This window comes from Pinus tabuliformis, chromosome 3_1 (genome assembly GCF_031772625.1).
Source record: "Pinus tabuliformis cultivar Carrire ecotype Pingquan chromosome 3_1, CPIR1, whole genome shotgun sequence".
Taxonomy (NCBI): Eukaryota; Viridiplantae; Streptophyta; class Pinopsida; order Pinales; family Pinaceae; genus Pinus; species Pinus tabuliformis.
Genome location: NC_142301.1, coordinates 190,155,826 through 190,167,883, shown reverse-complemented (window position 1 = coordinate 190,167,883; position 12,058 = coordinate 190,155,826). Strand labels below are relative to the sequence as shown.

The window sequence follows — 12,058 nt, the reverse complement described above, 5'->3', positions numbered from 1 at the left end:
GAAGATTTGCTATATCCCCTTGACGATTTCCTAATCTTTGAGTACATCTGTCAATTTGATTCCAGAGTTGAGTTGCAAGGGGGCATGTCTCCATCAGATGCAAAATGGTCTCTGAATGAAGAGAGCAATTTGGGCATCTGGATCGTCCTATAAAACCTCTTCGTTGCAGATTGTCCCAGGTGAGGATTCTTTTTTTGCTTAAAAGCCATAGAAAGGTAGAGACTTTGGGCCACAATTTGGGTTGCCAGATGTTGCGCCATAGCTGATCTTTGTCATTGTGGTTTTGTGCATACCGCAGAGTGTAGGCTTCTTTTGTGGTGAAGACTCCTTTTGTTGTGTGCCCCCACCTCAATCTGTCCTGCTTATTTGACTTTTTGATCTTCCTGTGATTTAGTTCTTGTTCAATTTCTTCAAAGGTTTCTCCTTGCCAATCCTCCTGCCAAGTACTAGCGGGCCTCCATTGTTGATAGTCTGTGTGTGCGTGCTGCTGCCAAAACTGAGATATGTTAGCAAGATTGTTGCGTTGCATGTGAGTCTGCCAGAGGGGTTTTTGGAAGATTGAGGCGAGTTTTGGGAGCTGCTACCATGAGTCCTCCCAAAAACGCGCTGAGTTCCCTGAATGAACTTCCCAGAAACTATACTCTTGAATGAATGAGCTGTGAAGTTTTGCTGCGTTCCAGATCATGGAGCCTGAACTGCTTGGATTGAATCTAATCAAGTCCTCCCAGCAACTGCCAGATGCATATTTAGCTTGCCAAAGCTTCGCCCAAGGTATATGTGGTTTGACAAGCCAATTCCACCAGACCTTTGCGCCCATGGTATTATTGCTGTGCAAGGGGTCCCGTAGGCCCAGTCCACCGTTGAACTTTTGTTGGCAGACGTCTGACCATTTAACTAGGGCCCATTTCCTATTAAGACCCGGTGATCCCCACAGAAAATTCCTTTGTAGATTGCGAATGGCTTTAAGGACCCATTTGGGAGCAGCGAGGATAGAAAATAGATAAAGAGGCATAGTTTGAAGAACGGATTTGATCATAACGAGTCAACTGGCTATATTGAGAGATCTGAACGTCCAGGAGGAGAGTCTGGCTTCAAGTTTGTCCAGGAGCGATCTCCACGATTCATGTTTAAGAGCTGAGAGCATAAGAGGGGTGCCCAAATATTTGGAGGGAAGCACAGCAATTGTGAAGCCAAGGATGCGAGCGATGTTTCTTTGAATGGAGACAGGGGTGTTGAAGAAAAAAAGCTGAGATTTAGAAGCATTGATAGAGGTGCCCAAGGCTTCAGAGAACAGCTCAAGTAGGGCTTTGAAGGAATTTGCTTCAGCTGATGAGGGATGTCCAAAAAGCATAGTGTCATCAACAAACTGTTGATGCGATAAGGAGGAGAGTCCATGAAGCGCTATGCCTTTGATGGTCTTAGAGGTGATAGCATGGTGAAGCAGACGACTGAGTCCTTCCGCCATTAGGACAAAGATGAAAGGTGAGAGGGGATCCCCTTGCCGAATGCCACGCGAAGAGTGGAAGGGCTGAGATGGAGAGCCATTGAGAAGGACCGAGAAGCAGGGAGATGAAATGAGGTTCATTATCCAACGAGTCCAGGTGGCGCTAAAACCAAAAGCAAGCAGCATGTGCTTAATATACTCCCAGCTAAGCTTGTTGAAAGCTTTTGATAGATCAAGCTTCATTATCATGCCTGGCTTTTTGAGGATCTTTAAGGAATGGATAACCTCATTTGATAGGATGATACCATCCAGGATCTGGCATCCTTCGACATATCCAGTCTGCTCCGGGAGAACAAGAAGAGGCAAAAGAGGTTTGAGCCTGTTTGCTACCACTTTGGAAATAAGTTTGTAGATTACATTATAGAGGGCGATGGGCCTGAATTTGTCAGGCGAGTTAGCTTCCTCCCCTTAGGGAACTAGCGCTATGAAGGTGGAGTTAAGGGAGGGTAGGAGCCAGTGCGTAGAGCGGGATTCTTCCACCAGTTCCCAAACTTCGGTGCTTACTAGATCCCAGAAATCATGAAAAAAGTTTGAGGTAAAACCATCCGGACCAGGAGCCTTACCATCTTTTAGCTGCGCCATTGCTTCCTCCACCTATTGCTTTGAGACCGATTGAAGTAGGTTTTGGTTATGTTCATCCGTGATGAGCTTGGGGATGTGCCGCGTGACCTCTTGTATGGCTGCTATTCTGCTCCTGGTTTGCTCTTTGAGCGCTTCCTGAAAGTGATCTCTGAGTTCTTTTTCCATGTCTTCATGCTTTTCTAATTTTTCCCCCTGACTGTTATTAATGAAAGCAATATTGTTATGCATTCTTCGTTGTATGGTAGATCGATGGAAGAATTTGCTGTTTTTTTCTCCTTCCTTAAGCCATCTTATTCTAGATTTTTGGCGCCAGAGGATTTCCTCTTGCGATCTTCTCTCTTCTAATGCCGGCCAAAGGGATTGCTCTTTGTTGGCTAATTCCTCTGTTCTGCCCTCTATGATGATAGTTTGCTGGAGAATGCTCATTTCCTGCTCCAATTTTTGCCTGGATTCCGTGATGTTTCCAAAGTGGTTCTTGTTCCAAGCCTTCAACACTTGCTTGAGATGTCTAAGTTTTTGTTGAAACTTGAACATTTTTGCACCTTCTGGGGGAATGAAGGACTTCCATGCTGTCTGGACCACTTCTTTGAAATTTGGATGACTTGACCAGAAGGCTTCGTATCGGAAAGCCCTGTTGCAGTGTTTTCCCGGTCTGGTCCATTGCAGCATAATGGGCCAGTGATCCGAGCCCCCTTGAGGCAATATAGAAGCGTGAAAGTCTCCTCCCAGATGGATAGCATTATCTGAGAGTAGAAATCGGTCGAGCCGAGAAGCGATATTGTGTACTCCTCTGTGCTTATTTGTCCATGTGTATGTGCCGTTGGAAGTTTGGATGTCGATGAGCTGGTTACTTCTGATGAATTCCTTGAATCCATTGCTGTCTTCTTCCAGCTTCATTCGCCCTCCTTTTTTTTCCTCTAGATGAGTGATGATGTTGAAATCACCCTTGCTTATCCAAAGGGGGAAGCGTCTGGAGGAGTTCAAGTCTGTTAATGTTTCCAGAACTTCTATTTTGTGTTGCTGATCATGTGGGAAGTAAGTGTTGGTGAGATGCCCATGAATATCCATTCCAATGAGATGAAACGTGGCTTGAATGAAATGACGAGTAGCATTGAAATATTGGAGCAAAAGAATCTGTGGGTTCCATACTATGGACAATCCACCTGACGCTCCCGCTGCATCTACAGAAACGGATCGATTGCCGCTCTAGGCTTTGTTGAAGATCTTTTCTAATGTAGTGGTGGTACTTTTTGTTTCTTGTAGAAAGACCACAGCTGGCTTTTCTGACTGTATCATATTTTTTAACATTCTGTGTTTTGAGGAGCTGTTGAGCCCACGCATGTTCCAGGAGATGAGCTTCATGAGGAACTATGGGGGTGGGGCTTGTAAAACCTCGTTAACTTCGGGAATCTCCCTGATTCCAGTAGTTGTTCTCCTAATATGATCGTTCTCTGTAGATCTGTTTTACGCCCTCTCTTCTTTGTTTCTTTTAGGATTTTTTTGCCATCCCAAGGACTGCCTGCTTGAATTCCTAAGCATTTTTTGTGCTGAGCTTTGGTTAATACCCCTTCCAATCTGTCTATTTCCCAAGGGGGAATGGAGTTATAAGCTTTTTGCTTACATGCATCTTCCAGTTTGACAATGTCCAGTCCGTCCAAGCTTACATTCTCTATGTCTTCCTCCATGTTGATGGGAAAGTTCGGGTGATCTTCCATGACCCCTTCTTGCAAACTGAGAGCTAGAGCAGCGTCGAGATCCATGGCTGAGGGCTGCAAATCAATGTCTGTAGCTGGCATTTTTGACTTCGAGGCAAGAGGAGAACTGATCAACTCCGATGAAGAGGGATCCAGGGGATTTTTGTGGATCGGGTCGGATGAAGGTGGGGGCGGAGTGGCTTGAAAGTTTTTTTGAGGCGAAGAGTCAGAGGGGTCCTGCGGGGTAAGGACATGGAATCTATTCGAGGAGTCGGCTTTCTTGTGGCTAGGGGGAGCATCTTTTTGATTTTTGGGGCTGGAGGGAGCCACATTCTGCTTCTTGACATGTCTACGGTGATGGGGAACTTTGACAAACCCCTCAGAGTCTTTGGTAACCTCATTGGCTGTGGAATGGAGTTGGGCATTCAGAGGACAGTCTCTGAACAGATGGACATGTTCATGGCACTTGCGGCAACGAAACGGGATATTTTCATAATCAAGAGGTTGAATCCATTCATAATCATCGTGATAGAGGCTTACCGAGTCTGCTAGGGTCTTCTTTAGATGCATCTGGACACAGATCCTGGCATAGGAGGTGAACCTTCGATTTTTTGTTTCCTCTGCCGCCTTGATGAAGGTACCGATGCGATTGCTGATGTCCTTCAGAGTTTCTTCTCTCTAGTATTCCAAGGGTAAGGATTACATGCGGATCCAAATGGGAGCATGGCTGAGGTCTTCTGTATCTGGATTGAACCTGGGTTTCCAATCTCGTAAGAAGAGACCCGCGGAGTTGAAGAAGTAGGGGCCGCCTTCAAATACTCTTATTTTATCCTCCAGGCAGTTGAATATGGCAGTGAATAAGCCTTTAGGACCCAGAAGCAAGGAGACTTGTCCTTTGGGCTTCCATTTGGAAGCGATCCAGCCATGCAGGGCTTTTTCCGTAGGCTAGAAACCCAGAAATTTTCTGATGAGTGCATGGTCTTTCATGTACTGTATCTCGCCATTGATTCTATGGCTTGGAAGCTCCACTTTGATTCTTTCTGTCGCTTTAGGGATGCATGTTGCCGAAGTCGCCTTTGGTTGTGACGCCTTTGGACTATCTGTCGTTTCTTCGTCCGTGACTGCATGCTGTTCTGGGGCATCAGGCTGTTCCGAGCTCTGTCCTTGTTTCGTGGTTGGATCACGATGAAACAGGGGATTCACAGGTACGCCGTCAGTCCTGAAACGATCGTTCGAAGGAGGGGGGGCTTGGGAACCCACCCCTCACAACCGGGAGGACATGACGTATTACGCAGTCAAGCTCTGTCGCTGCTGCTACTAACGGTTCTGATGGGTATGACTCACTGTGGACGGCTGATGGCGCAGATACGCAGGTCTGAGCATTGGCTGCAGGTTGCAGAGCTCAGAGCTAGGGTTTTTCCATTCAATAAAAAAAGTTATATCTTAATACAATGGAAATATATCATTTTTTAATGGTGTAATATATAATTGGAACATGACATTTAAAAATTTGTCTTGATGTCAATCATAAATAAATTAATTAATTATATATATATATATATATATATATATATATATATATATATATATAGATATAGAGAGAGAGAGAGAGAGAGAGAGAGAGAGAGAGAGAGAGAGAGAGATTATTGGTGTGTTGTTTAATATGAGTGAGGTGTAATTTTTATCATGTTCAACAAGGGGCTAGTATGTGTGCACATGCACTTGGGCATGTATAGACTCACATACTAAGAATTAATGCAAATCCATTTTAACTTTGATCCATCATGCATTGATCTGTAAACAAGAAACTAGTCGATTAGTTTCACTAACACATTTGTGGAAATAACTTTTGGTTTTTTTGAAGGAGAAATCTGAAACAATATTAAATTTGCACAAAATTACTTAACTTAGACACATATTGAAATGATTGGATTCCCAAATAATATTTTAATTTTACACATGTTTCATCCCAAGCCTCATGTGGAAGCAAGATAAACGCTTTATCACTCAACTTCCATAAGAGGAACCCCTTATCACTCAACACAAAGGCAATATGATGTCTTGCATATATTTCTAGTGTATATATATTTTATTAATACTAAGCATGGTGGTGTAATTTATTTTATTTTGTTTGTATAATACACACACTTTTGAAGCCAAATATCTTTATAAAGTTGTCAAAAGATTTTGATTTCTATGTACCACGTATATAATTTATTTATATTACATATCAACGTAGATCTTTTGAAGATTGGACAAAGCTAAATACCTTCATAAAGTTGTCAAAGAATTTTAATTTTTAAAGTACACTTTTATTATTGAATATATATAGAAGTTACCATTTCAATTATCAAATTTATATTATTTTAATTTCTAAGATACTCAATATTAACTTTTTCATTTTATATTTTTCCTTAAACTTATGCATTTGTTTAAACTTATATATATTTATTTAAAAAAAGATATAAGTATGCAAATAAGTTTTTTTTCTAATTAATTAAGTAATTAAAGGTTAATATTTCTTATTTTAAATTTTATATAAAATTATGTTTTAATGTTATAATTAAGTATTTATTTTATATTAAGATCCAAAATTAGTTTCATAGATATTTATTATTTTAAAAAATTAATTATTTAAAAATAATATTCAAAGTTTCCCGGATGCGGGTCTGTAGCATGGCAAGCTGTACGAAGGTAGCCTGGAGGGTGGGCATGCAGCTTAATGCCACCGCTATCTGGCCTCACATGAAGCTAGTTTTAAAGTCTCCAACCAACAACTTCAATTCCGCATTAATGCAACTCCTTCCCCATCTCCAGTATGCAAGTTTATTTGTTATGGCACCCTTCTTAATTTTCATTCTTGCTCCTCCCCTGCACTCACGTCGTTCTAGTGTTGTAGCAGCTCCTCGCTCTTGAGACAGCCCTGGGTATCGTCTGGCTCTGGATCACTGTGCTGATTCTCCAATGTGTTTTCATGCTCCTCAAAGTCCTTTCTGCAATTTTCGCTGTCGCTCCTACTCAGTCTTTCCCACAGCTGTCTGTTCTACTCCTTCTGCTCATTTCAACATGCCCAGAGTGTGCTCAAAAATGAGCTGCAGATGAGGAAATTCCCGAGGCCACGTCACCCACCAGCCCTCCTCCACTACCTCGGACCCTTCCTCTAAAGCCTCAAACTTTTGCTTTGACAGTTATCCCGTGACCAGGAGTGATTGAGGCTGAGGTCGAGGGCAATTTAATATAGAAGCACACTCTCAATATTCCCAATCTCACATGGCTCGCTTTTGGTTCCGCTGCACTCTCAGTAATTCCTCCTTCATCGCTTCAATTACCATTGAAATGCGGGAAGACACTTTTGGTTTGGTTGTTGTTACTCCAGGGGTATCTCTGGAGCCGAGGACGGAGGACAAGCATGATAATTCTCAGATTGCCAATACGTAGAGAAAGTACCCTGGTGGCTCTGTAACCCAGGACATGAACACCCAGGCCGGTCCGAGCGTTCCTACAGGTGGCAGTTCTTCAAGCAAAGAGGGCCATCCCTTTGAGGATGAAGACCCCTACCAATATGGATGTCGCATTGTTGAAGAGTCGCCTCCAACCTCTCATGAAGCTTAATCAGGTCTGCGCTTATTGGTTTTTGTTTTTTTGTTGTACGAAGATGCTCAATTCCCTCCGGGTTTATAGTCATTACATGATTTACAGTTCTCAGGATCAGACCATTTTCTCCAATGTTAAATTGTCGGTTTCCCCTGCATGGGCGACATTCTCCTGTCTTTGGGTCTTAGTTTCGGATCAAACTGTTTTTGGGTCAGATTCTAGTTTTGTAAGGGCAGCGCTTTACTGATTACTTGAATGGGCCCAATCAATCTGTCTTGGTCTAGATATATCTCTGGTCAGTCTTCAGCTACAGTCTCTAGATATATCTGTTTCTTGGTCAGTCATTAAGCAAGTCTTTTTGGTCAGTGTTCAAGTGAGGTTTTGTAAGCATGTCGCTTCTCTAGGCTAGTCCTCTCGAGGCCATTGCCTCTCTGTAATTTTATTTTTGTATCAATATAGGAGTAGACAAATTCAAAAAAAAATTAAAAAAATTAAAAAATTAAAAATTAAAAAAATTAAAATTAAAATTAAAAAAAAAAATAAAACTTTCATAATTAATTATTACTATATATATCAAAATATAATTAAAAAAATATTTATAAAATATTTTTATCATCAAAATAAATGGAATTCTATTAACTATATAATTAGTAATCCTATAGAAAATTGTTATTACAAATGAACACTATTTACTTTATGATAATTTTCAAAAGGTATTTTTAATATAATAAATATTAATTGTATTATTAAGTACTCAGTCACATATTAAGTTGGTTGATCAAATTCACTTGTTGATATTTTCAATGGAATAAGAAAATATGTTTTATATTATTTTGACTACAATTCCCTGCTAGATATAAGAGAAAATTGATCGATAAATGTACCTCTAAAAGGGTCGAAACATCCAATAATTCAACTAAAATTTGTCTATTTATTTATTATTATAGATATCCCATATACGCCCATATAAAATCATAATTTAAAAGTGTTTGTTATGATATCAACTTCTAAACCTTTAATCTAAAAAAAATAGAATGATTTATGATTGGATTTATTAAAAAAAACTCAAATATATAAATAAAATTTTAAAGCAAAACAAATAATTATTTTACTTTTTTAAAATTTCATCAACCAAATTTAATCTTATTAAATATTATTGTATGTGTGACCCAATAGAATTGTCAACTAAGGTAGGAGAGGACATAGGGAATGATGGAGGTTTAGGGTTTTTGTCAGACCCTGCAATGGCAGACCTGCTCAGACCACGGCGCCTCTGCAACAACTCATTAGCAACACTGGCAATAATATATGACAACGAATAGAGTATTCATCATGGATAACCTCCAGGGGGAGGACACGGTGCCTCCCCCCACTGATCAAGGAAAACCCCAGATGCAAACCGGATATGATAGAAAGAAGTTACAGGAAGAAGAGGAAACGAATCATAATGCACAGACAGATAACACCGGAAGGGATGAGACTCCTAAAGCAACTTAGGCAACATGCAAACCAGTCGTAGTAGAAAGACCAAAGATTGAACTACCAAGTCAAAGAATCAATACCCAAATCCAGTACATGAAGGATCATGCCTTAATAGGGAAATTTATCGGCTTTTGGCCCACAGAGAAAGCCTTGCATGGTTGGATAGCAGCCAAATGGAAACCAAAAGGGCACATCACCTTGCAGCTGGGACCAAAGGGCTTCTTCATGGTAGTCTTCAACTGTATAGAGGACCAAAATAGGGTAATCGATGGAGGACCCTACTTCTTCAATGCGGCTGGTCTTTACCTGAGAGATTGGATTGAGAGATTCAACCTGGACAAAGAGGATCTAAGCTGGGCACTAGTCTGGATCCGTCTTTACTCCCTTCCTCTGGAGTATTGGGATGAAGATTCACTGCAAGATATTGGAAATGGACTGGGGGAGTTCATTAAAATTGTGGAGGAGACAAAACTCAGAAGATATACTTCCTACGCCTGCATTTGTGTCTATATGCATCTAAGCCAAGCTCTTCCAGACACGGTAAGCCTATTTCATGATGATTTTGAATGGATTCAGTCAATAGATTACGAACATGTTCCATTCAAATGCAGGAAATGTCATGCCCATGGCCATCTCTTTCGTGACTGTCCGCTAAATGTGAAACCCCCAACTTTTACCTCCTCAGAGAAACCTGATTCTGAAGGTTTTACCAAGGTATACAATTGCAAAAAGAACCACAAAAAACCTGCAGCAAACCCTAAAAAGCCTTCCGCCAATGCCTCAATGCCATCCACCAGCAACAGCTTTGACATCTTAGCTCAAACTGCTCCGACAGACACTAAGTCCCCCTTACCCTCCAATGAGCCACTCAAGGTAACCTCTAAGGTCAACCCCACAGGCTCAGAGCAAATTCACAAGCCCTCGCAATCCACAGATTTCACCACCTTCTCACCCAGCATGTCCCCGATCTGGAAACCTCATGGCATGGATATAGTTTTTTTGCAGCAAAAGACAACTTTTGTAACAGACCTCGTGGCGGAAAGCAGTGAGGCCAAGCATATGGAAGAAGAGCCTGAAAGTATAGACATAGGAGATCTGGACATATTGGGACTAGAACAGGCTTGCAGGAAAAAAGAATTTGACAAGATCCCAGAAAGACAACTAGAAAGCTTGGAAGTCATCCTTTCCAGAGCACATCAGCAAAGATCTCTAGGTATTCAACTCGGAAGTCAATGGGATGGAAAAAAAATTCCTAAAGACAATAAAAAACGAGGGAGAAAGATAGACCTCCAAAGAACCATCCATATAGGGGAAATGCTGGTGGAATCAGGAAAATATTCCAAGCTTACAAAGTATTACAGTCCCCTCCCTAATAATGAAACATGAAGCTCGCATCTTGGAATATAAGAAGGCTAAACAGCCCTGGGAAATACAGAGTGATAAAAAACGTGATTCATCAGGAGAAACGTCAAATCTTCTTCATGCAAAAAACAAAATGTAATTCTATCACACTAGGCCAAACGCTTGCCAAAGTATGGCCAGGTAGTCAAGTAGTAGCAGTGGATGCCTTAGGAGATTTAGGAGGACTAGCAATAGCATGGGATGAATGAGCCATCACGCTCACTAATATCCATGCAAGTCATCATTTCATTCAAGCCACTTTTCATATAATAGGGAACAATGTGCATGGTCACCTCACCAATGTCTACTTCCCCCAGGAAGCAGTGAATAAGATAGCCATTCTAAATACATTAACTCTGATCAACTCCACAAGAATTCATCCGCTCTGGATTACAGGAGGAGACTTCAATATGATAACTAAACTAGAAGAAAAAGGTGGAGGCAGGAATAAACTGTATAGTGAAAGTATCCATTTAAAGAATTACATACAAAACAACTGGCTTATAGATATGCCATTCAATAATGGTATCTACACATGGAATAATAGAAGAACCGACACTCAGCGAATCGCCTCCCAAGTGGACAGATTTCTACTTTCAAACAATGCCATCCATCTTGGAGGAGATTTTTCAACCTCGATCTTACCTCTTTCTGGCTCAGATCATTGGCCTATTTCTCTCCAATGGTAAAGACTAGGGAACAACACTCAGGGACCTTTTCACTTTGAAGCCTTCTGGCTAATGCATCCAGACTTCAACAACTTGATACATACAACTTGGAAAAGTTTTAGCCCTCCGAAAGGTTCAAAAAAGTACCAATTCCAACAAAAACTTAAACATCTCAAAAAGAACATCAAGCAATGGAATCACTTGACCTTTGGCAATACCTTCCAAGCTAAGAATGCTCTAGCTCAGGAAATGAAAAGAATCTACCAGATAATCATTACTGAAGGAAGAACTAAAGCCCTCTCAGAGAAGGAAAATATCCTTTAGATTCAAATAGCAGAAACAGAAAATCAAGAGTACATACTCGAGGAATAAAAATCTAGAGTCAAATGGCTTAAGGAGGGAAAGAGAAATACAAAAAAAATTCATCGCACAACCATACAGAGAAGAATGCACAACAATATCACTCATATTCAGAAATAGCAAGGAGTATGCTTGGAAAACCATGAGGACATAGAACAAGAGCTTCTTACACATTTCAAAAGAGTACATGAAGAACCATAAGTCGACTGATAGCCAGCTATAGTGAAGATTATACAAAACATTCCGAAAATTATAACAGAAGAATACAATCATCTCCTCCTTCATCCAATAACTCTTTAGGAGGTCAAGTCGGCTATGCGACAGCTCAAGGAAGGAAAGGCACCTGGTCTAGATGGTTTTACCTCAAATTTACTTAATAATTTCTAGGATCTCATTAAAGAGAAGGTCTGGTATGTAGTAGAGGAATCCCGGACTTCACACTGGACGCTTCCCTCTCTGAACACTACTTGCATTACTCTTATCCCCAAAGAAGAGCAATCTCTAACTCTAGACAAATTCAGGCCTATCGCTCTCTGTAATGTCATTTACAAAATCATATCTAAAGTTATTGCCTCTCGCCTGAAGCCATTGCTACCCAAGCTCATCTCGCCAGAACAATCAGGTTATGTGGAAGGGCGGAAAATCACAGATGGCATTATTCTCACCCATGAGATCATTCACTCCCTGAAGCAGCTCAAAAAAGCAGGTATGCTCCTCAAAATTGATCTTTCAAAAGCTTTTGATACGTTAAGTTGGACTTACATTCAAAAGAT

General features: G+C 40.8%; 1 protein-coding gene across 1 annotated transcript; it reads right to left on the bottom strand.

Annotated features, from left to right (window-relative positions):
* Nucleotides 1-2,098: 2,098 nt before the first annotated feature.
* Nucleotides 2,099-3,154, bottom strand: LOC149186446 (uncharacterized). Its single transcript, XM_089409346.1, has one exon. It carries the CDS (start codon nucleotides 3,152-3,154, stop codon nucleotides 2,099-2,101), a length of 1,056 nt encoding a protein of 351 aa, XP_089265472.1.
* Nucleotides 3,155-12,058: the final 8,904 nt, after the last annotated feature.

Bases quoted from the DNA above. Each gene is read 5' to 3' on its own strand.
- LOC149186446 (XM_089409346.1), bottom strand. From the start codon at position 3,154: ATGGATATTCATGGGCATCTCACCAACACTTACTTCCCACATGATCAG.